This window comes from Alligator mississippiensis, chromosome 5 (assembly GCF_030867095.1).
Source record: "Alligator mississippiensis isolate rAllMis1 chromosome 5, rAllMis1, whole genome shotgun sequence".
Classification (NCBI taxonomy): domain Eukaryota; kingdom Metazoa; phylum Chordata; order Crocodylia; family Alligatoridae; genus Alligator; species Alligator mississippiensis.
In genome coordinates, this window is record NC_081828.1 from 206,501,055 (window position 1) to 206,528,272 (window position 27,218).

At 45.6% G+C, this 27,218-nt stretch overlaps 1 protein-coding gene across 1 annotated transcript; it reads left to right on the plus strand.

The window, feature by feature from the left end:
- Positions 1-878: 878 nt before the first annotated feature.
- Positions 879-21,751, plus strand: XRCC2 (X-ray repair cross complementing 2). The gene is made up of 3 exons (XM_006273541.4): positions 879-1,014; positions 10,224-10,305; positions 20,779-21,751. The coding sequence occupies exons 1-3, from the start codon at positions 928-930 to the stop codon at positions 21,492-21,494; spliced, it is 885 nt and encodes a 294-aa protein (XP_006273603.2). The 5' UTR covers positions 879-927; the 3' UTR covers positions 21,495-21,751.
- The last annotated feature ends 5,467 nt before the right edge of the window (positions 21,752-27,218 follow it).

Sequence of the window (27,218 nt, forward strand, 5' to 3'; positions counted from 1 at the left end):
TCATTCTGGATCGTCTAAATGGTCTTTCAAATGCGCAGAAGCAGGGTGTTGGGTGCTGTGGTTCCCCTGCTTTCGCTGTGGCGAGTTAAGGAGTTGTGTCTGTGTTGTGTCAGGGTTGCTGGTAGTATTACAGAGAGTTTCGATTATGGATTGGCATAGGAAGGTTTGTATAGGGATGATCCTGCCTCTGGCAGGGGGTTGGACTGTGACCTTTGGAGGTCCTGTCCTGCCCTACTTCTGTAGGGCGCTCTCGTGTCCTCCTCAAAACTTCAGATAAAGGCGGAGAAAAAATCCCAGAGCATAGAAATGAAATTTCCTCTGGGAATCCCCTCTCTGGTGACCACTCTATCCCGTGAGGCCTGTGCTCGCCCCTTTTGCTGTTTTCGACTTCTGATCCAGCTGCTTCTCGCCCTGCAAACAGCTCTCAGCCTCTGTGGGGACAGGCAACATCTACAGCCAGTGAACGCATTCATGAACTCCAGGACCATACTGCAGGTTATAAAATGGACTGCCTCTCCCTGCTACACTTCCCAACGACGGCTGGATACAAACCAGCTCCAGAGTTGTTACACCCTGCCAAGCCCTAATTACCTAGCTGGCTGGCTCTTTTTTTAGAGTTTTTTAATAAGTGCATTTTTAATCGTGTGCTAATTACATTGTATGTGGGACCAGGTCTACATTCATTTATTGCGCGAGTCAGCAGTCAAATGGACAATGAATGTACCGGCTACCGCACGCGTACTGGCCCCGCCCCCGCAGGAAGCTCCGCCCCCCGCTAGGACACGGCGAACTCAGCCGGATTCCCCCTCCCCCGCCCAGCCCAAAGGACTGCAATGCGCATGCGCGTCATCGCCCCAATGGCCGCGGGGCTGGCAAGCGAGCCGCGCGTGCGCGGCCCGCACCATTGCCTGAGATGGGGCAGCGGACATGCGCAGAGACCGGCCTGGCTCCTCCCCCGCCTCGGTCGTGAGCGCCATGAGTGACGGGTTCGGGAAGGCGGAGTCGGGCGCGCAGGTGAAGCGGGGCCCCTTCCCTTTCCTCTGCCCCTTCCCCTGCCCTTGACCGGGCCGCGCCTCCGCGCGCTGGAGGGGGAGGAGGAAACGAAGCCAGGCAGCTGCTGGTGCGGAGTGTCCCCTGGGAGGCCCTGTCACCCCTTTCCGCCGCAACCGCTGTTACCGTATTTCCTCACTGATTTGCGCACCCCAATGTCTACCAGCGGGGGGGGGGAGGTTAAGGTGCGCGTCGCACTCAAGAATATACGGTAGGAGCAGCGCTGCTTCATGCAGACCCCTGGGGCACCCCTCCAACCCCCTTGAGCCTCAAGAGTAGCACAGAGCCTGCGAAGAGGCTCCTGCCTGAGCCCTTTGTACCAGAAAACCCGACTCTGTTGCTTTTCTACGGGCCTGGAAAGAGTGAATAGCCAACATTTTCAAGCTTGAGCAGTAAACGAGCAAGCAGTAAAAGACCTTGACCGCTGTGTCCTGCCCCAGGTCAGATCCCCACGTGTGTCTGCTCCCAGGTGTCCGGCAGCACCAAGCTGACGTTGAGCTGGAGCTGTTTATTCTAAATGACATGGAGTTTTATTATTAATTTACTTCTAATTAATTTCTATATATTATCACTAACTTTTATGTATTATAGCTATTTTCTTTAATGCAACACACAAATCAGAAGTATGTGTATAGCAACTCTGTGTTAGTCTGAACGATGCACGCGTCTGTCACAATAAGTAACAAAAGGGAAAAGGAGGGGGAAAGGAAGAGGGAGACACAGAAGAAAAAGAGAGGAGGGTACACGGGGTGATAATTTCATGACCAAAGTATTGTAAGAACTATTTTGAAATTGCACCAAATGTTTTGAAGCAGTGAAGCCGTCTAAACTTGACTTTCCAGAGATGCGAACTGTGCCATCTCATTCTACCAGAATTCATTGGGTGCGTTTTTTAAGACTTGATATCGTTTTGTTTTTAAAACTGCTGCCTGATCATTTAATCAGGTGCCCCCCTACTGCTTGGACTGTGAGGCATAATAGTGAATCGTAGTTCCTTACTGACTTTTCCTGGACCGTTCATTATTTTATAGACCTCATTTGTCACCTCCAAGCAGAAAAGTCCTGGGCCCTTTTGTCTCTCTTTGTATGAGAGCTGTCCCATACCTCCAGTCATCTCTGCCCTTCTTTATACGTTCTTTTAGTTCTGTTATGTACTTACTGAGATGGGGTAATTGTAACATTTGATTTATACACTGTATTTTCTTCCATGCTTCATGCCCCAGAGAAAGATAAACACACACCTTGTTTTTTAACAAGGGAAAAAAATGAAGGGGAAAAAATCTTTCCTTGAAAAGGCTAATAAATAACAGCAAGTAGCTGAGTAGCAGCAACTTGGGACCCCAATGAGCTCACTGTGCTGCTCCTTGCAGAGCATGTTCAGTGTTACTTTCATTTTCCCCCAACCTTGCAGAGGTTTATGATCAAGGATCCTAGTTTTCTCTGTTTAAAAATCACAAATTCTCTGGTTTAAAACCCCAAAATCCATGTTCTTCCACGATTAAAATGAAATGCCACATATATATATATGTGTGTATATATACACGTGTGCGCGTGCACACAGGCTTACCTGGAAGGAGCTGCGGGAGCTGCTCTCCACTGCTGCCTGTCTGCCACAGGTACATGGTGCCCTCTGCCCCTGATCGCCGTCCTCCTGCAGCCCCTTGCAGACTAGAACTTGGCCAGCCTGCAAATGGAAACCCACGATTTCCTGTGTTTTTTTTTCCTCTAAGGGGGAAACTCTGCACACTGTCTGGGAGCTGGGGTTGCTGGGGCTGAGCGGTGCTGGGCTCCAGCTGACAGGTAGAGCTGCCTCAGCTCCCAGACAGTGTGCAGCGCCCTGTCGAGCCATGCTCTACGCACGTGATGTGACAATTGCCACGCAGGTGCCAAGTGGGGGGTGGTATGATCCCCACTTCCTCTCACTGTCCCAAGCTGCACGGGAGGGCTCAGGTGCTACAGCTGGTGAGTGCAGGGTTTTGTTTTGTTTTTTAAGTGCTGGGACTAGGCTGGGGTTAGGCAGAGGATAGGGCTGGGCAGGTCAGCCATGGGGGCTTCTCCCACAGCTCCCGCCATCAGGACAGAGGCAGGCACAGACAGAGGAGCCATGGGAGAAGTCCCCATGGCTGCCCTGCCTGGCCCCATCCTCTGCCGAGTCCCAGCCTAGTCCCGGCACTTACAAAAAAAAAAAAAGCCCCACACTTGCTGGCTGTAGCAGCAGCGATCAGGACTTCTGGGGGCTCATGGCAGAGCCCCCCCACGCAGTGCGTGCAAGTGAGGGGCAGCGGGGATTCCCCCCCCCCCCACACTTGGCACCCACATGGCAACTGTTGCATTACACGGGTGCAGCGCAGTTTGGCATATGCTGCATACTGTCTGGGAGCTGGGCATGTCTTTGGGCACCAAGAGACAGACTGTCAAGCTGATGCACTGTGAAGCTATTTAAGACTTTTTGTATAGTTTTACATCTGGGATGATAAATTATTAGATTTCCATTAAATTATGGTTTAAAAAACCAAAGTTCCTACCCTCTTATTTCCTCCACTATCCTAAAAAGGTTTCTAAAGGGAAAGATAATTGTATGCTTTGCTGCAATATATTTTATTAAAGCATATTAAAAGGCTCATTTAAACTCACAGTATAAAATGTGTTTAAGGGTCCCACAGCATCTCTGAGACAACTAATTATTGCAACACTCTTATTTATGGCAACACAGCTCCTTCACCATTCTGAGATTCCTTGTAGTAGAAAGCCCTGAAACATGAACAGGGAGTCTTAGGCCCCTGGCACGTGCTATTTAATGGTGCAATGAGATCTGATCCTTGGTCCCAACAATTACGCCTCTTGCCACGCCACACATGCATGGCAGGAGATACAACTGTTGAGATCAGGGATCAGATTCCAATTGTGCCATTAATACTTGCCAGTGCAAGGGCCAGGATCGTGATTCTGGGCTCCTCCTGCACTGGCAAGCTGAAAGAGGAGTGCTGGCAGGTCCAGTTGAGTGAACAATTGGCTGTTAGCTGGCCCCCAAGCTCCTCCAGGAAACTCAAACCAAGTCTCATGCTGTCCGGAGCCTGGACTGACAGTCAGCTCAAACCAGAGCTGGTTTGAATTCCCATTGTAGTCTGGGGGCCTGGAACTGACAATCAGTTGGTTATTGGCCTCTGTTGGGACAGCCCTGGTTTGAGACAAGGGCTGTACAGGCCAGGCTGAAAATCAGCAGTTTGCCAAAACCCCATGCTTGACAGCTTGATGCAGGGAGGTGATAGCCAAAAGGCTTTCCCTGTTCAGGGCTTTAAACCTTGCAGGGAGCTTCTGATCCCCTGTACCCAGCAGCCCAGCCAGAGCTGCCAGGTGTGGGGTTTGAAGTCCCCAGCAGGGAAGTTGCTTCAGTGGCACTCTTTAAAGCTACCCATATACTGAGACACACAGTTCAGGGTGCAGGTAGTTGGGGAGCTTGGAAGCTCCCAGTTCCCCCAGCTGCCCATGCCCCACACCATAAAACAGTGCCTTCAACTGTGGAGTGGAGCTCCCAGCTCCCGCTTCCATAGGTACCCCAGAAAATTTAAAGCAGGCTTGCAGCAGGGACTCCCAGCTGCATGCCTGCTTTTTAAAGGTCCATGGTGCAGCGAAGGGAGATGTTCTCTGATGTTGGGATGCTCCTCTCCAACCCTCCCACATGCCTTCAGGAATTGGATGGGAGGCTGGGTTCAGGACCTGATGCTGCTCCCAGCCCAAACCTACTGACTGGGTAGGGGATGGCTGTGTCCTGGACCCTGGGGAGACCCTACGCCAGATCTCTACTCCCTGCTCATCACTGGGATTGGTCATGGGTCAGCAACAACATGCATGTTCAATTTAAGGCATGATACAAATGAGCCACAAAGACATTATATGTGTGGAATAGCTTTGTGGCTCATATAAGCTACATTATTGCTTCATAAATTGCCTTGAATGTGTGGTCGGATTACTATTTAAGGTGAAATTAACACCTTAATTTCACTTAAATGTAATGTGTCAGGGTCTTTAGCCTTGCTGTTAGATGTTTTTGCTAAATGTTAAGCTATGATATTGAGGTGTTCCTTTATTTAAAAAAAAATCATTGATATTTTGGGGTCTTCAAGCTGAAATAATTACTTACTTTTAAACCAGCCTTCATAGGAAGAGTTAATTGAATTAATACTTAACTTTTCAAATACAATTTAAAATAAAATTATGGTACAGCCATCTGGCAGAGCAGTTCTGAACAGACAAGAAAATTCAATTTAGAAACACAAGTTCATACCTTCAAAGCAGTGCAGGGAATTTAGTCAGACACTTCAAAACGCATGGAAAATACATGGGTAAATCCCCTATACTGCTCCACAAATTCAGCTTATGAACTTAATGTATCCTATAGCGGGCTTTTACCAGTGACAGGCCATTCATTTCTTGTGACCTGCCTGCCTTCCCCTTTGCTGGGGGATTCCCTCCCCACTAATGCCCTGAGGTGTTGCCAGCAGAAGTGTAACTGGTAAGATCTGCATCCTGGCTATTGTGGATGGTTTCATCTCAGCAGCCTCAGCCTTATACCTCATCACCCCTTCAATCCCCAGGGTAGATGTTGCTTCTGCAGGAGATGTCAGTGTGGCCAACAGCAGTCACTAGGTATAAGGAACCACTTCTCGCACACCCCTGTTACTGACAGCAACGGGCAAGTGAGAAAGACAGTGACCGCAGAGGGAGTGCTATGTTAATTTTCTTGAAGCTGGGGGCAGGTAAGGGCAGGCTGGAGTCAGAGCTGCAGCAGCCACCTCCCACTTGTATCTGAACCCAAGGTGAGGTGTTTTTTAGGGCTGTGTGAAATGGCTATGTTTTGTTTCAGTTTTGGATTTGGCCATTTCGGAGGGACAGTGATTCGTTTCAGTGTTTCGGATCACTGTTCCATTTTGATTCGGCCGAATCTTTTTCAGAGTTTCAACGCTGTTTCGGAGATTCGGATCAGCCAGGGAGAGGCATGCATAGCTGGGTGGCTGCAGGTTCTCCCGCGACTCCTCTGGCTGTGCCTGCCTCTCCCCTGGTGGGGGGAGTTGCGGGAGAAGCCCCTATGGCTGCCCTGCCCGCCCCATCCCCTGCCTGGCTCCAGCCTAGTCCCAGCACTTTAAAAAAAAAAGCCCCACACTCACCAGGTGTAGCAGTGGCAATCAAGGCCTCTGGAGGCTTGTGGCAGAGCGCCCTTCCCCCCCCCATACAGTGCGGAGCAGCAGGGATCACACCTGCCCAGCAGCTGCCTCATAGTGCAGGTGCAGCGCAGTTCGGCAGGGCACTGCACTCAGTCTGGGAGCTGGGACTGCTGGGCCTGAGTGGTGCAGCAAAACATACAATTATCTTTCCCTTTAGAAAACTTTTAGGACAGTGGAGGAAATAAGAGGATTGGAACTTCAGCTTTTTAAACCATATTTAACAGAAATCTAATAATTTATCATCCCAGATGTAAGACTATACAAAGTCTTAAATAGCTTTACAGTGCCTCAACTTAACAGTCTGTCTCTTGGTGCCCAAAGACATGCATTAAAACAAAGCATCCCACAATATTGTAAACCTTGGCTCTCTAAAACAGACCATCGTGCTATATAAGATTTTTAGTAAACCTTTGCTTGACTTGCAGAACAAAATAGACTGGTGCTTGTTATCTAGTAAGTAGCTGCAAAAGACTGGAAGAAGGAGATGAGGCATCAGGATAACAGTTTAATCCCCTTCAATGACTAGTGGATATGCATTAGTCAAAGATTATTTTCATGATCCTTTGAATATATATAAAAGAAATTATATTTGTAATGGTGCAAAAATACAGCCTCACAGTAACATGACGTGTATTACTACATTGTCTTCTAGACCTCTTCCATGTCATGTTTGCTATCCTTGTTCTGGGAAGTTTCATGTAGTTGATAGTACGTTAGTAACTGGAGCAATAGTAAACCAAAGTCATAGTTCAGGGAAAAAATGTTAAAAAAGTAGAAGAAAGAGGATATCTGTGAGAGGGAAGGATGAAGTTCAGGGTAATGAGCATGAAGAGGATAAAAGAATATGGGGGAAGCAGGGAGACCTCTTAAGAATGAGGTGAAGGAACAGCAGCAGCAAAGGAAAAGGGTAAGTTATTTTCAGTCGCTTCCCTGATCGCAACTATACAGGCTACAATAATATCTTCTTCTGTTAATACTGTTTAAAAGTTAGCCTAAAAAAACCCATAACTATGGCCTTCCATGTCAACAGAGAAGTGTTTAATGCATTGAACAAATATATGAAATGTAAGAGGAGCCAGGGTTTCAGTATAAGGTCAAATAAAATGTTTTTATGCTAATCTAATGGACATCTCCTGAGACTCTTTTAAACACACCTTAATAGAACTGTAACAAATGTATGTACATTGCCTTCCATTAACAAAATGTCAATCTTAAGAAGTCAGTGATAGTGTCAAAACTAGATTTGCGTCATGACCACTTGAAGAAAATTCAGTGTCACTTAAAGGGTTTTTATACTACCATTAAAAGAAGACCTAAGAAAAAAACTGCTTAGTGTATACTAATAACAACAAGAAGATTCAGGGTAAAAGTTGATATGGTAAAGAAGGTGATATGAGGAAATCATTAGAGTGATGTACTAACTGATGTGCCCAAATGATGTGCCTATGAGGGCAATTTGATACTCTGTTTGTATAGAGTATTCAAAAAAATATTTACAGCTGAATGGGCAGTTAGAGTACTTCACTCTGTCTTCAGGCCATGTATTCTGGCAGCAGTGCAAGCTTCTCTTTGCCAGTGTGTTTAATCCATGTCTACAAGGGTTTTATTTAGTATATTCTGATATTAGATAAAGAAACTAGAATCACATCTCTAGCATTGGGTTAAGTGTTATTTCCTTATTTCTTGGCCTTTCTTCTCAGACTACAGAGTATAGTTCCATTTTGTGGACATTTGTTTATTTTAGATGTAGTCCAAGAATACTAGAGGTGCACTGATATATCATTCGCATGTTGGATCAGCACCAGTAAAAGGAAAATTAACATTATTGGCTATCGGCTTTTTTTGGCCAGTGTAACTGATAATGTCACCAATAAATGCAAGGTGCATGTGCACAGCCTTAAGCATGCACGCAGTTAGAAATGCAGCCAGGCAGCTTGGAGAGCAGTTCCCTGCAGGTAAGTCTGTGGAGGGGAAGGGGCGTCGGGGAGGGAGTGGAGCAGGTCCAGGCTCTGCCCAGGCAGGAGCAGGTGCTACCCAACAATGAGGGCAGTCAATGGGACACCGGGCCCAGGAGTGGGATGGAGCCACGGGTGGCTCATCCAGGGGGCATGTGGGGTGGGGAGACGGGGGTGGCTCCCTGCTGCTGCATGTACCCCCAGGGGAGGCATCAGGGAGGCATGTGCACTCCCCCTGGATTTGTGTGTGGGGGGGAGGTTGGCTGCCTGATGCGGGCTCAGGGCCAGGGGCAAGTCAGCCTCCTTCTTGTGGGGAGGCTGGGCCGGGACTAGGCTTGGACCGGGCAGGAGCAGGACAGGCTCAGCTGCATGGGGAGGGCAGTGGCAGCGCTTGGGGGGTGGCTATGGGGGGGGCTAAAGCAGATTTTAGGGTGGCTATAGCCCCCCCCCAAGCTCCCTCTGGTGCCACCCCTGCTTGGGGCACTCTGCTGCCATTCCCTCAGGAGCCCCACACTGTGAGGCTGGCAGGGGGCATGTGGCTGGCATAGGTCTTCCAAAGGAAAGACAGGAGAGTGGAGTGCCCCAAGCAGGGGTAGCACTGAGGGTCTTGCAGGGACTATGTCCACTCCAAAATCTGCTTTAATCTCTCCCCCCATAGCCACTTCTCACAGCACCGCTGCCACTACCTGCCCTGTGCAGCTGAGCCCACCCTGCTCCCGCCCACTCCAAGCCCAGCCTTGGGCCAACCCAGTCAGTGGGACACTGGGCCTGGGAGCAGGGCATAGCCATGGGCGGCTCGTCCAGGGGGCGTGTGGGGTGGGAAGGGACGGATGACTCCCTGCTGCTGCATGCACACTCAGAGGAGGCATCAGGAGGGCATGTGCACTTCCCCTGGACTTGTGCACTAGGAAGAGCCTGGTGCCACCCCTGGCCCTGAGCCCACAGCAGGGAGCCCACCTCCATTGCATGCACAAATCTGGTGGGGACACATGCCCCCCACATGCTTTCCCTGGGGGTGCACTCAGCAGCAGGGAGCTGCAACCCCTCTCCAGCATCCCCACGCCCCCTGGATGAGCCACCCTTGGCTCTATCCTGTGACCCTTTCTGGAGGCCCATTGACCACCCTGGCTGGTCAGTACCTGCCCCTACCCCACTCTCTCCTTCACTGTGGGTGCCTCGATTTGCCCCCCTCCCCCCGTCTCTTCCCTCCCCCACACCCCTTCACTTCCACAGACTTACCTGCAGGGTGCTGCTCTCCAAGCTGCCCATCTATATTCCTGTAAATCGGATATTGAACAGTATTGCCCAATATCGGCTATCAGTATCGGCCAAGAAAATCTTGATCAGTGCACCCCTGAAGAATACCAGCTTGTCATTTGAAGTCTACCAGATGTGCATCGCTTTGTTAATGAGTTTTGATCATTGTTACCATGTGCAGTATTTGAACAAGTTACTGTGAGAAATGGAATCTGAAACCCGTAAAAATCCCATAGAACTTTTAAGTTGAAGTATATGAGAAGATTTTGCTTACAAATGAGCAATGGGACTGGATGACTCAAGAGATTGATATTGGCCAATGCAACCTATCAGTTCTTGGTAATAAACTTGATGTTACGTTATGACAGCTGCTATAAGTAATCTTCCTTTTCATTCTGTAAAATAGTAGCATTGCCATACTTCAAAGATACCTATTCCTGCTCCAAGTTTATCTGTTCAATCCATTCCTGTGGCTTTATATATCAAAAATTTGTTTTACTTATCACCATGGATTCTGAGTGCTCATTGTCAAGAGAGAGAGAAAACATCTCCTGTTGTACTGTCTGGTCTCTGAGCTTGTACATGTATGTACAAAGGCATTTTAAAATCAAACCAGTCTTTCGACAGGGCTATCATTGGAAGCACAATATGTTCTCTGGTTCTTATTGTTTCCTATTAATTGGATTCCCAAGACCCATTATTTTTAGTTAATGGGATGTTTCTATTTCTTGTTTAAAAGCTACTTGCGCGACTGGAGGGCAGAAGTTCTCTGAGAAATCTTGAACCTTATCTGTTTGCTGATGAAGGATTTCCCATTCATGGTAAAATATATCTTTCTCTTACCTTTAAGAAATACTGCAGTAACAAGTGAAGTGAGGTTTGGGGGGAAGTGTTGTCTATTGGATTACCTTGAGCATGTAAATAGATATAAAATCCTAAATCCAGAGAAAAAAGTTTTAATGTATTTTACCTAGGCTTCTGTAAAGCATCTGATTTAGTATATTCTGATATTAGGTTAAGAAACTAGCTAGTTAACAAGTCTCCAGATGTAATTGTAGATGGCCTAACATCAGGTAGATATGCTTCTCATGGGGTCTTGCAGAGATTGATCCTTGAACCAGTGATTTAACATTTTTATAAAGCCTGGATGACGCATAAAATCATCATGAATAAAGCTGACAGATCACTCAACTATTAGGAGTTAGTAAAGAGGACAGGCCAATAATATTGAATATTTGGAATAGCTTGGCAAGCTGGGCACAAGTAATATGTGTGTTTAATACAGCTAGATGTAAGGTTATACATCTAGGGACAAAGGATGCAGATTGTACTTGGAAGGTGGTCATCTGTCCTGAGAAACAGTGATTCCAAAAAGGATGGAGGTCAAAGGGGACACTTAGCTGGACTTGAGCTCACTCTGTGACACTGTGCTCAAAAGGGTTACTATGGTGTTTGGGTGGATAAACTGGAATTTTGTGTCCAAGTAGACAAATTGGGTTGCCTCCGTGTTTGTCATGGGTGTAACTGCTCTTCAAATAGTGTGTCCAGTCCACAGTTCAAGCAGGATGTTGATAAACTGGAGATAGTCGAGAGAGGAATTAGAAAAGATCCATAAGGATGATTAAAAGTGGAAAATCATGCATAAGAATGAAAAACTTATGGTGAACAATATGCTTAGGTTTTTCAAAAGAAAGTTAAGGGGTAAATTTATTGTGGTCTAGAAATACCCATTTGGGAATCAGAAATTTGACAGTACAGCAAAAGCCGTGTTATCCAGCACTTTACCAACTGGAAAGCTCCACTAACCAGCATCTGTCAATACAAATCTTCCTTCCGAGGGACGTGGCAAAAGCAAAACCAGAAGTCCTGCTTCCGGTTTTGCCTCCACAAGCCAAGTTAGTTGGTGTCTGGAAAGAGGGAAGCATTTGAAATGTAAATGTTTGCAGATGCTGTATTAACAGCAATTTAATGACTTAAAGCCCTCGTGCACCAAACGTGGCATATTTGATTAACCAGCATATTTGATTAACCGGCATCCCCCATTCCCGGGGGATGCCGGATAACAGAGCTTTTACAGTATAAATAGCCCTTCAGTAAGGTGTAACAAGATAAAGCTAGGCATACAGACTCAAGGTACAAGTTTTTAATAGTGAGAGTAATTAATTATTGGGACAATTTGCCAAAAATTGGGTTATGAAAAATTCTTCATCACTTGAAATGTTTAAATTGAGATTGAATGTTTTTATAAAACACATCTTCCAGTTCAAACAGAAACTAATTCAGGAAAGTTCTCTGGCCTGTGTTATGCCAGAGATTGGTACAGGTGATCACAGTAGTCTTTTTTGATTATATAATCCAGGGGTTGTCAAATGGAGGTACGCATATCCCTGGGGGTACTTTGAAAGGTCCCAGGGGGTATGTGGGGGTGGGCAGGGATGGAGCACCACCATCCCGTGCTGCTGCCTCACAGGAGCACAGCTGGGGTAGGGCGAGGGAAGAGGTGCGCAGATGCTGCTCTGCCGCCAATCCAGCACTCTCCACGACCCCACTCAACATACGGCCACTTGCCACCCTCCCCACTCCTGGGGGTGCACTTATTAAAAAGGGGGCTGCCAGGGGTTCAGTTAGTAAAAAAAGGTTGAAAGCCCCCGATATATTCTATAAAAAAAACACTTCCCAATTTGAATGCCACTGTCTGAAAAGCAGCAGTATAATTGAATAGCAAGTGGGAAAAAGCAAGCAGTGAGAAACCACTGCTGTGTATATTTGACACTTTTCACATAAAACCAGAGAGGCTGTTATGCTACTCTAGCTCTGGTGTATCTGTGTACAGCTCTAATTCCTATACATTATTGTGATTTTAGAAGAATTGACAAATGACCAAAATTGGCAATAACATCAAGATACTTGGGAGGAGGCTGAGGGAGCTGTGTCGTAATGAAGACAATTATTATGGGGTCACATGTATCTTATTTCATAAAATTTAGGAACATGCTAGGTGTCTGGCAGTATGTAATCCTTGTTCTGGGGAACATGACACAACAAAGGTGGTAGCTGGTTAGGGCAAAGTAAGATCATGTGGAGGGTAGAATATAGTATGATGGAACAGTTCCATAGTTGGTAGGGTTGTGTGGCGGCGAGGTGCCCCCACAGGCTCTCAAGGGGGAGAGAGTAGAGCCCGCGGACCCCAGACCCCGAGAGCAAGCCCCCAGAGGGGCTAACGTACCTCCCGGAGAACAGCTGGAGCAGGAGCCGCAACCGCAGCCATGTGAACTGGCATTACTCTGGCTGTTTCATCAGCTATTTCTGGTGCGGGGAACAGCTGAGCCAATCCCAGCGGCCATATCGGCCATTGGGGGAAGGTTTAAAAACCCCATTGGAGTGAGGACGGGGAGAGAGCCAGAGAGAGAGAGCACGGGCTGGCAGCTCATGAGGCGGGCTCCGGCACAGGGAGGAAATAATCCAGCTCAAGCAGGCAGCATAGGGAAAGGCTTTAAGCCTCCTGCAGGAGGCAAAGCAGGAGGCAAAATAGGAGGCAAAGCAGGAGCACCCGCACAGCCACCTGAAGAGGCTTACACCAAGGAGGCAAGGGAGCTCCCTGCTTACGGTAGGGGAGAGGAGGCACCTGAGAACCCAGGAGGGGGCTGGGATAAGGGAGACAACCCTGCAGCTCCTCCTTACATGGAGGAATATTTTCTATTAAAAAAAAAAGAAATCTTCCCCAAGAAGGGAGAGAGAGTGACCGGAACCCAGGGGACTGGTCTGAGGCCGTTATACAGGGCCAGAAAACATCTGTAACACATCACCCACCGGTTGGCGAGTGGACAGAGTGTAGGGGAGGCAGAGCCCTGTGGAACATCAAGTCGGACGATCGTAAGTACCGCCGCCTATCAGAAGGCCCATCCAAGAAAGATCTCCACTGCAGACCCCTCTTAAAGTGCATTTAACATCAAAGTCGTGGCAGGTGAGTTGAGGGGAGGGGCCACACCCCAATAGGTCAGGTAGTGAGAGGAGTGCAAGCTTCACAGGTTGGAAGGGACCTGAGCAGATCGTCAAGTCCGACCACCTGCCATGGCAGGAAAGAGTACTGGGGTCAAACGACCCCGGCAAGGTGTTCATCCAGCCTCCTTTTAAAGACCCCCAGGGTAGGAGCCAGCACCACTTCTCTTGGAAGTTGGTTTCAGATCCTAGCCGCCCTGACTCTGAAGTAGTGCCTCCTGATATCCAGCCTGAATCTACCCTCTGCCAGCTTGTGACAGTTATTTCTTGTCACTCCTGGTAGTGCTTGGGGAAACAGGGACTCTCCCAATGCCTGCTGGTCCCCCCTGACTAGTTTGTAAACAGCCACTAGATCCCCCCTCAGCCTTCTCTTGTGGAGGTTAAACAGGTTAGCCTCTCCTCGTAGGGTCTGCCCTGCTACCCCCTGATCATGTGAGTGGCCCTCCTCTGGACCCTCTCCATGTTGTCCACATCCCTCCTGAAGTGCGGCACCCAGAACTGGCCACAGTACTCCAACTGCGGCCTGACCAGTGTCACATAGAGGGGGAGGGTCACCTCCTTGGACCTGCTTGAGATGCATCTGTGTATGCATGACAAGGTGCGGTTGGCCTTCCTGACCGCATCCCCACACTGTCAGCCCATGTTCATTTTGATATCAGTAATCAAGATCCTTTTCTGCCTCTGCACTGACGAAAAGGAAGTTCCCCAGCCTGTAGGTATGCTGCTGGTTCTTCCTCCCCAGGTGCAGCACCTTGCACTTGTCAGTGTTGAAACCCATCCTGTTCTCATCCGCCCACCCCTGTAACCTGTACAGGTCCGATTGCAGCCTATTCCTCCCTTCTAGCTTGCTTACATCTCCCCACATCTTAGTGTCGTCTGCGAATTTGAACAGGGTGCTTTTTACACTCTCGTCCAAGTAGCTGATGAAGATGTTGAACAGTATGGGCCCAAGGACCAAGCCCTGTGGGACCCCACTGCCCACATCCCTCCAGGTGGAATAAGACCCGTCCACCACCACTCACTGGGTGCGGCCCTCCAGCCAACTAGTGACCCATTTGACTGTGTAGGTGTCGATGCCAGTCTCCTAGTTTTTTAATGAGAATGGGGTGAAAGACAGTGTCGAAGGCCTTCCTAAAGTCCAGAAAGACCACGTCCATTGCTACCCCTGCGTCTAAGGATTTTGTGACCTGGTTGTAGAAGGCCACCAGGTTGGTCTGACAGGACCTGCCTCAAATGAACTCGTGTTGGTTGCCCCTAAGCATACGCTCCCCTGCTTGCCCCTCATGGACATGCACCAGGATAATTCTCCAAGATAATAATGACTCCATGATCCCTTTCCGCCTCTGTGCTCACAACGGGGGAGCTCCCCAGCTTGTATGTATGCTGTGGATTCCTTCTCCCCAGGTGCATCACCCTGCATTAATCTACATTGAAGCCCATCCTATTACCATCCGCCCGCTTCTGTAGTCTGTCTAAATCTATTTGCAGCCTCTCTCTCCCTTCAAGCATGCCTACCTCTCCCCACATCTTGGTGTCATCGGCAAACTTGGACAATGTGTTTTCCACCCCCTCGTCCAAGTCGTTGATGAAGAGGTTGAACAGTGTAGGCCCCAGGACTGAGCCCTAGGGGACCCCACTATTCACATCCCGCCAGGTTGAGTACGACCCGTCCACCACTACTCTCTGGGTGCACTCCATCAGCCAATTTTTGACCCATCCAACTGTGTAGGCATCAATGCCGCAGTTGCTCAATTTATTAATGAGAATGGGGTGAGAGACAGTGTCAAAGGCCTTCTTAAAGTCCTGAAAGACTATGTCCATGGCAACACCATCATCCAGGGATTTAGTTACCTGGTCATAAAAGGCCATCAGGTTGGTTAGGCAGGACCTGCCTTTGATGAACCCATGCTGATTTCTCCGGGGCATGATCTCCCCTGCTGGTCCCTCACAGATGTGAAGATTAGAGTTGTGGAAGATTAGAATTATACATCAATTATGTATATCAAAAGGTCCTTCACTGAGTTGGTTTGGGGACAGAAACAGAAAAGATACTCTCCATGGATGCCTAGATGTCAGATCCCAGATCAATATACAGCACATAAATTAATAACCTATATTACATATTATTTGAGAACTTCTTCCCTTTTGTACTGGTGCCACTGCATGCACTTTCGGCATCCATCCATTTTTGTGATAGGTAAAATGTTAAATTGAATCCCAAGATTTAATTCATTTTTTGTTTTCAGCATGATAATGCTAAATACAGTCTCCAGTCCGCTTTTAGGAAAGCCTTTAAAGCTTCTTGTATCAGCAAACTGTCACACAGATTATACATTTTTCAAAGATGCTTGAACACTTTTGCACCAAGGAGCTCTGATACCAACAAAGTATTCCCACTAAGGGCTGCTTTCTTATCCTACCAAAGTAACAAAAAAGCCATTAGTAAAATTGGTGGTAAGCACTCTCAAAAATGCTAATAATGTTTGTGCAAGCATATTTTTCTTTAAAAAGCCCACATACCCATTTAGTCTACCTTTATTTCTAGGGTGCAAAGCTCCCAAATGATGGAGATTTACCTGGGAGGTTTTCTGAGGACAAACTGGAAGACAGCTTCTGCGTCAGCAAATTTAACCTTTGCTGTTTCAGGAAGCCGCATCTGATAATGCCATTCATAAACTTTAGCAAGCTGTATCTTAAAACTAGGCAGGGTTGTTTTGCTGCTACTACTGTCTGGAAAACTGTTAAATAACTTTATTTTTCTGATGGTTAAAAACTATTTAATTTTGTGGCCTGTTCATGCCCATTTGTTCTTGTGCCAATGTTTTCTTTTATCTTAAATATATTTTCAATTTTATTTTATTATGAGCCAGAATAACACAAATCCCAAATGTATATACATCTGAATTTCATGCTGACTAGCTCTAATGGAGCTGCGCAGAATGTAAATAAGTACGTACTTTGAACTGTATACATTGGCTTGACTGTTTATAATATAATCTTAGCACACTGGAAGAATTTTTAAAATGAGTCTCTTACAGCTGTTTACTCAAATCCATATATTTGTTGTTGTGACCTATTTTTCTAATGTTTTGGCTTTATAGCCTTAATGAAAATCTAACTTTTTATTAGTCCAATCCATTTGTTTTTATTTTTAATATGTTGCCTGGACATGTTATAGTGCACTGTCTTTGAAGTTATTTATAAATATAAATATCTTTGCACAAAATTTTCCTCAATGTTATTATTTTATTAAATTAATTACACATTTTCCTGTATTAGTCTATTTGAAACATAGCAATATGTACACTAGTGTTACTAGTGTAAATTATACATAGATTCCATTATAGGCAACCAAGTCTTCATAATGTATAATCAGTGCACATAAAGTAGAAGTAGCTAATGTTAGAGCTTCTGTGATAGTCCTGCTGCTGTTCCTAATCATGATGGAAGTGTGCCGTTCAGGACACATCAACATATTAGATAGCACTATGCTGTGTTCCCAAAGAGACTAAATAGTAATGCCAAAATGGCAGGAGCTTTAAAATAATCTTCCACTACTGCAATTCATGTTTCTCACTATCACTTAGGCATATCAAGCTGAGGTGTGGGTGTCAGTATAAAGCTCTGATTTTTCAGCTGTGTATGACACCCAAAATTAATTTGAAGTAAACATTTCCTCCCCTTCCCCTCACATCCAAAAAGCAGATTGTAAGTGACAGCCTCTGCCCAACATTGTAAAATACGAACTTAGCATTTCCATAACGTGTCTGGCAGTGTGAAAGTTGTACTACCACCAACAACTACTGCAGTGGCCCGACTAAAACTGGCTGAACTGGGCTGCTGTGTAATGGAATCATGTTACCCACATTTGCTAGTGTAGTGAATGCAGGCAAAGTAAAGACTTTTCATTCTCTTTATCATTTGAGCCAGAATAATTGAAATGAACATAATATTCCAGGTGAGGATGTACCAAATGCTTATATGCTGGAATTTTACTGTCTGTACATCACATATAGATTATTACTGTCTGTTTGTCACACATAGACATAATTTTTTACATCTGTTGCACTTTTAAATGTTTTCTTTGACTCCTATACATTGATAACTAGGCTGCCCTATAGGATTACAGCTAATTTGAACTAAATGGGTGGGTAGGTGTGTGTTTGTATGTGAATAATGCGTGTGTTTTATTTTGAATGTGTCAATACTGAATTTCATCTGACACCAAGCTGCTCATCCACTAACTCTATTAAGTCCTCACAGACCTTAGTCTTGATTAACCTGATTAGTTTTGTGTCGTCAGCAAACATTCCCAAGCCATCTGTATGTTTTTCCCCTGTTGTTATTCATCTGCTTTGAGATGATTAATAAATATTGGGCACACCAGTTCTAATATGGAGTCCTATGTTACTGGTTAAATATCCCCAGCTGGCGTGAAGACTAGCCAGCACAGGGCTAGGCACCCTGATGAACTAACTAGTCAGCCCCACCTGGAACCTACCTCCTGCCCTTCCTGTTCCTAGTGTCCTGGATTCTCCGATTTCTTGTCTCTGGTGCTCTTTTGACCATGATTTCTGGATCTTGGCTCCTGGCTTGGTTACTGCCTAGGATCTTCCATTTTCTGATTTCTGGCTCAGTTCTTGACTCCAGTGTGGCGTCTCTGGCAGAGTGGGTGGCTGGTTCTCCTTGTTCTTAATACTGTGCTGTTAACTTTTTTCCACGTTAAACTAACAATGTAGAAAAATGTGTCTTGTCTTGACATGAAAACTGAGAAACTCTCAAAGAGAAACTTTAAAATTAGATTTTTCATATAACGTACCATTTTTTGCACAAGTGAGTGCATATTGGGCTCTAAGGGTCCCTTGTGTTTTGGTATGAATTCATTATCTAGTCAGTGGGGCCTTTTGGCAGGAGGCAAGGAATGGGCGGGGTAATTTTATATGCATGCATATACTCTCCCATGCATTCCTCAGAAAAACATCTTCTGAACTAACAAAATCAAACATTTATTTAACTGAATAACTTTAACAAGCCATATTTCATTATGAAGGTAGATGAAGCAAAACCAAAACGTTTAATTGCTATATCCATTCATGATCTCCATTCAAGGCAGTGGAAGGCTTGCACAGAAGCCAGACACCAAAGTCCGTAGTTTGCCTTCTCTCAAAAAGTGCTTTGCACTGTGTTTCTGAAATACTTCCAGAGACTTGGGAGTGGAGGTGGGGGAATGATACTACATAGCATATTTAGGGCTTCTTCAAGCCATATTTGTATTCCGACATGGTTCTGCGATAGCTGTGTTGTCACTGGTACAGCGTATGTAGTGTAACAAAATAGGAGCTGGCTCCAAGTGACCGAGTTAAAGAGTACAAACTCAGAACAGGAGGAAAGAGGTATAGATTTATCTAATGCGATTAATGGACCTTGCCTTCACTGCAGCAAATTTTGGGAGACCAGTATTCTTCGCAAGTAGGTAAACCTTAGCCACCTACAAAGCCCTCTTTTATCATTTCGCAAATACCAAAAATGGAGAAAGCTGTGTTTCAGATTGTCTGCATTATAGCGAATCGGAGTTTACAGGATTCCGCTGAAGGACACAGGATTGTCTCTTCATGTGTAAATTGCCTTTTTCACTTGCAGTGTATATAGCAAGAGTCTCAGTTTCCTTTTTCTTTTCTCATTCTAACTTCTCCTTGACATTCTGGACATTCATGAACAATAATATCCTCAGGAAGTTGGGTAATGACTTGAAAAACCCTGTAAATTCAGACAGGCGTGAACATGTTGAAATAAAATTTCAATTAATTCTCTGCTCTTACTTTTCTCCTGGGGAAAGCTGTTAGCCCATTTACACTTTCCTGGGTCACGGAAATGCAGAAGCTTGTTGCAGGTACAGTTTTGCAGTTCTCCTTCAGACATGGAAAGGGAGTTAGTTGTCCACCTGATGTGTGCCTGCCTTTGACTAAACTTGCTGCACAGGCAACGTACGTCTTAATGGGAAAATAGTAGCTTCCTAAAGAGAGAGGGAGACAGAGAGTAAATAAAAAAATTGATCTATTTTTTTCTGTAGTGCAAGATCGTGAATTTGTAGGAAGTCTTTGAAGTGTCCTGGATGTATATCAGACAGAAGCATCCCCTTCTTAGTAGTGGGTTATATGTTTCGTAACACTTTTTACATTCTATAATATGTATTTTACATTCTATAATATGTATTTTATTGCAACTTAGGGGAAAAGAAGAATTTACTTAGCAGATCACAGTCTTTCTACAAAGCCTTCTGTCATTTGAGGTGGGGATTTTTTAACTGCTTAGCTCAAGGTGTCTGTGATTCCATTTCCCCAAAAAATAGTTTTGTAGTCACTGTTTAAGAAAACAAGTACTCAATGTATGTGCTGACATTTGTCACTCAGTTACAGGTTTATCTGCCTTACGGAGCTGAGGAAGCATGTTGCTGTCTTGAAGTGCTAAAGACTTGTCTATGCTACAAAAATAGACATGTTAAAACACGATTTTGGCCTCCAACATGTTTTTTCTTGCTTGTTATCTTTTTTTTTTCATATTTTTATTGGAAATAATGATACATAGAGTCCTAGCCAGTCTTTTATGTAGCAGCTTCCTTTCCAAGCCCCATCCAGCTATAATGATAGAGGTGTTGCCAGTCCATGTCATCCAGTTGCCAACCTTTCATAAATAGCACTTTCTCAAATACTAAGTTTCTTTTCCAGCCTTCGTGCATCACCCGTTCTTGTTATTTTACTTTTGATGCTTTCTTTCAAAGTTGAAATAGCTCCCATAAAACTCTATCCAGGGTTTAAATAACTCATATTTTTCTTAGAAACTTTATAGTGTATCAGCAACATGACAAAACAAGGTAAAAATGTACCTAACTAAAATTAATGTGCATCATCATTGATCAATCAAATCTGCTATGCATGTTCCCTCCTTCTTTCAGAGGCCAGGTCAGGACAGTAATGGGAGAAGAAACGTTCCCTGTTCGTTCCACTTGTCAAAACAGCAGGAATCTTCAGAAATCCCTGGACCAAAAGGAAACATTTTCTTTTTAGGAGTTGTAATGACGATATAGCAATATGATTTAACTGTAATTAGTCAGCGTAGGTCACAAGGTCTCAAAAAAATCTTTTGCCTGAGTTTCAGAAGCAGTGAGCACTTGTCATTCCCTGTGGAGTAAATAAGTTCTGCCCTGCACCTTTGAAAAAAACAGTTTAGTAAACATTGATAACAGTCTGTAAGGAATACAGGTACCATCTTACATGCTTGTTTCCGTTTTTGAACAGGAGATGTCATTGAATTCCATGGTCCCGAAGGAAGTGGAAAAACAGAAATGCTTTATCACCTCATCTCCCGTTGCATCCTTCCCAAATCAGGAGGAGGTTTGGAAGTAGAAGTCATGTTCATTGATACAGACTACCATTTTGACATGCTTCGTCTGGTTACCATTCTTGAACACAGACTACCCCAGAGCACAGAAGAAACAATAAAACTGTGCCTTGGAAGGTTTTTCCTTGTTAACTGCAACAGTAGCACACAGTTGCTTCTCACTCTTTACTCTCTAGAAAATATGTTTTGTACTCACCCTTCTCTCTGCCTTTTGATTTTAGATAGTATATCTGCTTTTTATTGGATAGACAGAAGCAATGGTGGGGAGAGTTATAACATGCAGGAGTTGAATATGAAAAAGTGTGTTAAATTTCTTGAGAAGCTTGTCGGAGAGCATCATTTAGCTCTGTTTGCAACAACACAAACAATTATGCAGAAATCTTCAAGCTCTGCAGAAAGTTCCTTTTCCTTAAAACATCAGTGTGAAGCTGATGTAGACTACAGGCCTTATCTTTGCAAATCGTGGCAACAAATGGTAACCCACAGAATATTTTTCTCTAAGCAATGTCAGTCTAGTAACAGCAAAGGTTTTTCAATTGTTTCTTGTCACGTCAAAAGTAACCATGTAGTGAAATGTTCATTTAGTATTGCAGAATGTGGAGTTCAGTTTTAACTTGAATTTGCTTTTAAAGTTATAGTAAATCTTCAGTCTAACTAGCCTTCTGTATTTTTTTACATTTTTGTACCTTCTTAACGATCTTGATTTGTTTATGAATTTTGTTACGAACATTTATTAAATTCGGTGAAGAGCAGAGAAAATCTAAAGATTTGAATGACTGTATAAGTTCAGCATAAAATAGAGAGGAGTGTTGTAACTATTTATGTATGATTGATACATCAAGAGATTAAATCAAGAGAACTAGTAGTCAAGTCATCTTTAACTCTGTCTCCTTTCACTAACATTTTCTAAACAGCATACAACCAAATGCACTGACTTCAGCTCTGTCATAACCCTTTTTACACCTCTTCCTCTTCTAAGCTACACAAATTGTAGTCTAGCTCTGTATGTGGGAGTTGGTGCATAGGCAAATGTTAGTACTTTGTAAATATTGGCCTTGATTGACTCCCACTAGTATAGAGACATACACTCTGCATATACCCTTTGCCAGCAGGCACAGCTGCGCCTCAGGAGGATTCATTTTCTGTGTAAGGAAGGTTCCATTGTCTCTGGCTAGGCACCATCCAGTTAAACCTGCCAACACTTATAGTATCACTGGTCAGAGCAAGGATTACAGGTGTTACCAGTAGCATAATGGGGGGGAAAGAGGGTAAGAGGGGTGACCAGAGCAGCAGCCCTGGACACTTTTTGTAAAAGGACACAAAATAGCCACTGCCACCATTAGCACAGTGGCAGCCAGCGCTGCCCCAGATGTAGGGCTGCTCTCCTACACCTCTGGGTGTCACTGTGACCTCTCCTTTGTCAGAAGGTCTTCAGACATCTTCAGTCCTCTCAAAAGTTGAAAGGACTTAGTGCTATAGTTGAAGGATCCATAGGCCCCTGGCAGCTGTTACAATTAAGATGTGATAAACCTGTTAATCACACCATAAATAATAACTCAGACACGCATAATGGCATGACAAAATGGGAAACCAGCCACAAAAATATTTCACAAAAGATGTGTAACTCCATATGGGAGTTTCAAACTGGCTCCTCCATGGGACTGGGACTATTCAAAATAGACCGGTGCAGTCCTGAGTTGGGACCAACAACTGATTGTTTGCTCTGGGACCACTCCAGTTCAACTGGGCTATGGGTATCTGGCTTTCAATTTGCTGCTGCAGGGGAAGCTCAGGAACTTAGGCTCTCCCTGCCCTGGCAAGTAGCAGTGACATAATTGGGATCTGATCCCAAAATCACACGCATGCTGGGAGGCACGATTGTTAGGATCAGGGATGAGCTCCCACCACACTATAAAATGAACGTGTGCCAGGGGTCCTAGAGCCAGCCCTGGATACTTGCAAACTACTAGCAAGTAGGTAACGCTCTTAAGGAAAGAGGATGAAATTTTTTAATAACATTTGTATTGCACCCTTAAACCAGATAAACCATGTCCCTGGGCTTTATGGGCCACTCTTATTCAACTTGGTTTGTGTAATTTTTTTAGTTCCCCATTTATTAATGTCCCAGTTGGATCTTTCTTTTTCAAGAGCATGTTAATTCATCATAATAGTCTTATTTTCTTTTAGATGTATAACCTCTGTGGAGCTGAAACACAGTATTGACCATCTTAATGCAAAGTATGTATGTATTGTATGAGAACTCCAATGAATTTTACTTTCTCTTGGTTTACATCCTTGTATCATGACCAAAATCATGCTTCAGCATACACTGCTATCTTATGCAGATTACCTCACAAAGTAATGACAAATAAGTGTGAAACTTCTGATTTGAAAAAGGCAGAGGAGAAGATGCTAAGTCAGACAGCATATATTATGATGCTTCACTTAGCTGAGCAATTAACATGATATTCCTTATTCATGGTTACTCTTTAGAAGCATTGTCAAGCAAGTTACTGCATATAAAAGCTATTCTACCTATGCAAAATGAATTTGGATCCAAGTCTAGTTCCTAAAAGTAAGTCATCTGCATTGCAATTGGTAGTTGTAACAAAGAGATTAATGCTCCTGTTACTTTAAGGGAAAACTTGTGGCAGACAGAGACGAAGCAGCAGAATAAAGGTCAGCTGCAAAGGGATAAGCAGCCAGGGAGCACTGTTCCTTAGGCAGAGAGCTGCACATTAAGAAGGAGGAACACCTGCAACCAGTCAAGGGAACATTGCTCAGAGCCAGCTGGCTACAAGAACGCAGGCAATTAGAGGCCAAAGGCTTGAAGTGCCTAGATCAGAGGTATCTCTGCTGCTATAAAACAATCAGGCAGAGCCTAGATGGGTGACAAAGAAGCAGTGGTTATGGTAACTGTAAGGTCCCTTGGAAGCTACGTGGCAGGTCCTGAAGAGCAATCCCTGTAGATGGTAGAGAGAGTCACCTGACCTGCAGGGGCAGGCAAAATATAGCCAATGGGCCAGATATAGCCCTGTCAAAGATGACAAGGCACTAGTAGGAGCAAGACCCAGGAGGAGCCGGCTGCAAGACCCAGCAGCAGCAGCAAGGCCCACCCTGCCCTGCCCAACCCCCAGCTCCTAGCTAGAAGCTTCTGCCTAGCAGAGGCCTCCGGCCTGGTGACCTTGGGGCTGTTCCCAACACTCTCTCCATCCAAGAGTGGAGGCTTAGATGAGAACAGGCAGGGATGCGGGAGGATTGCCGGCAAAGCAGGAACCAGCCTGGCCCAGCCAATACTTCGTGGTTCCTAGCTGGCTCCTACTGTGCCATTTGGTCCCAGCCATGCAGCTGGGAACCATGTGCTGCCAGAGCAGCGGGCAGGTGGGGAGAAACGACAGGTGGGGTGGGGGGGGGAAGCAGTGGCAGCAGGTAGGGAAGGAAGGGAAGTGGCAGGGGAAAGGCAGCTGCGGCAGGTGCCAGGTGGAAAGCAGTGAGTAGGACCGCAGGGCCCTGGGGCCAGGGCTGATGGCAGCAGGAGCCAGCTGGGACCCACAGGGGCTAGGCTGGCTCTTGCTGTGTTCTGCAGTCCTGGCATTGCAGCTGGAAACCACGCACTGCTAGGAGGTGCCCAGCCAGGTCGGCCAACTCCATGCCACACCACAGAGTTCTCAGCTGCAACACTGGGACCACAGAATGCAGCAGGAGTCTCAGCATTGCACGGAGGACTCTGTGGTGTGGCATGGAGCTGGCCGGGCACACGCTGGCACCACACAGTTCCCAGCAGTTTGGCACTGAGCCAACCTGACCCAGCCTGTCCCTTCCAGGCACCATGTGGTTCCTGGCTGCAACATGGGAACCCATGCAGGATGGCATGGAGCCAGCCAGACCAGCCCTGCAGCATGCAGTTCCTGGCTGTAATGCCAGGACCCATGTGGATCCAGCCCAGCCCAATGGCATGCTAGTGCCAAGAGCTGTGGGGAGTCCCATGCCATCAGGCTGGGCCAGATTGTGGGGTTCCTGGCACTCTAGCTGGGATCTGCACATGGAGGTACAGAGCCAGAGTCCCATGAGCCCCACATTGCAGCCAGGAAGCATGTGGAGCCCTGCCTTACAGCCCACATCCACACACATGGACACACACACCCACATACCCACCCACACCCATACACCTGCAGCAACCCAGTGGTAGCCAGTGTGCTTATGTAATAGTAATAACCAGAGGGCCAGATGGGTCTCATAGGGGAGGTTAGGAGGTCCCAGTGGTGCCCGAGTGGCACACAGCTGTTTTAGGGAATCCCGCCAGAGGCCAGGGTCCAAGACAGAAGAGGTTCCTGTCAGGGAGAGTAAGAATAAAGGAGAGAGAGTTTGGAGCACAGTGCTCATCAGGGGCAAAACCAGAGCCTGAGTGGGGGGAGGACCAGGGCCGGGGACCATAGCCTACATGGGGCAAGAATAGACAGGGCCAAGGAGCTCAGCACACAAGGTGCAAGAACCAGGGGCCCATAGGCCAGGGAGCAGAACCACAGCCTGAAAGAGGAGACAACTGAGGCCAGGGGCCTGTAACCTAAAGGGAGTGAGAATAAATAGGGCTAGGAAGCCCATAGCCCAAGAGGCAAGAACTAGGGCCAAGGGCCCATAGCCCAGGAGGAGCAGAAGTGGACGAAGACATAGCAGCCTAAGCCCTAAGGGAGGCAGTGGATGATAGAGACACAGAGCCCTGAGCCTCAGGAGAGGCAGAGACTGAGAAAAGGCAAAGAGTCCTGAATGGACTAGAGCAGAGTCTGGGGCCTGAGTGCCCACTGATGAGTGATCAGTGCTTGCGAGGCATGGGGATGGCTGTAGGGAAGGTCGGAGGCCATGAATAGTCCATAAGGCATCTGGTGTCCTAAGGGGCACGTATGGAGTGCCCACCTAGCATAGGGATAGATTGGGATCAGTGAGATCCGAGTGGGATCCACTGGCCAGAAGATAAACCAAGGCTCACTCTAAGGTCCTTGGGCAGGCTCCTTTTCTAAATCTATCAAGAATACCAAGGTGTGGCAGGTGAGAGCAAAGGAGGGGTAGCTTAGTGGCAGAGCTGGGCAGGAACTGTTTGACCACCAGGGGCACACTCCTGTTACTGTAGTCTTAGAAGCCAAAACATTTTAATATGTAAAGATCAATACAATTTCAATTCTAGAGAGAAAAAGAATACAAGGTTGGTAATGCGGAAACGTGCCAGTTGTAGCTGATAGAGAATGCCTCAGTTTCAGTAGGTGTGAGTTTTGGTTCCTGTCACAGACAGTAGAGACCGTTTTTTTAAAGGGTAAATGCAATACATTACCATCATCGTGGGTGTATATGTTCAAAGCAGAATGAAAGTACTCTGCATCAATTTATGAACTTATACAATTGTGATGTTTGAAGAAAGATCATAGTTGAATATATCAAACGTTATATGGGTGGAATGAATAGAAAGTACAAATAAAGACTGGGGAATGACTGGTTAGCCTGCAGTATTGCAGAGAAGGACCTGGGGGTTGTAGTAGACCTTAAGCTGAATATGAGCCTATAGTGTATTAAAAAAACAAACAAAAGCAGCATACTGTGTTGTATTAAAATAAGTGTCACTTGTAAATCAAGGGAAGTGATTTTTCTGCTGTATTCAGCTCTGGTGAGGCCTCATCTGGAGTAGTGTCCAATTTTGGGCCTCACACTTCAAGAAGGATGTGGACAGTCTGGAAAGAGTCCACCACAGAGCAATAAAAATGATTAGAGGCCTGGGAAACATGACTTAAGAGGAAAGGCTGAAAGAACTACAGTTATTTAGTCTACAGGAGAGAAGACTGAGGGGGGATTTGATAACAGTCTTCAAATACCTGAAGGGTGACTGCAGAAAAGATGGAGATGGGCTTTTCTCTGTGGTCATAGGGGACAGGACTAGGAGCAATGGCCTCAAGCTTCAGCAAGGGAAATTTGGGTTGGAGATTAAGAGAAACTTTCTACTTATGAAGATAGTCATGCATTGGAAAAGACTACCTAGAAAAATGTGTTTTTTCCATCCTTGGAAGTTTTCAAGAGCAGGTTAGACACTTGGCTGGGATGGTCTAGTCAGAGCTGATCTTGTCTTGAGCAGGACTGGATGACCTCACGAGATCTACTTTCCTATGATACCATGACTTTATAAGCAATGCTACTGGTATAAAATCAAGGAATGAAAGCAGAAGATAAGAAACAGCAGAACAACAACTAGTAAAACAAACATCGTGTATGCAGGAAAGCAAGCAACTTAATAATACCTATCAAAACTCCAATATGACCTTTAAAACTATGGAAATAACTAAAAATATATGTTCCT

Bases quoted from the DNA above. Each gene is read 5' to 3' on its own strand.
- XRCC2 (XM_006273541.4), top strand. From the start codon at position 928: ATGCGCAGAGACCGGCCTGGCTCCTCCCCCGCCTCGGTCGTGAGCGCC. The intron at 1,015-10,223 runs GTGAAGCGGGGC...CTTGTTTAAAAG, and splicing joins AGGCGGAGTCGGGCGCGCAG to CTACTTGCGCGACTGGAGGG. The intron at 10,306-20,778 runs GTAAAATATATC...GTTTTTGAACAG, and splicing joins TGAAGGATTTCCCATTCATG to GAGATGTCATTGAATTCCAT.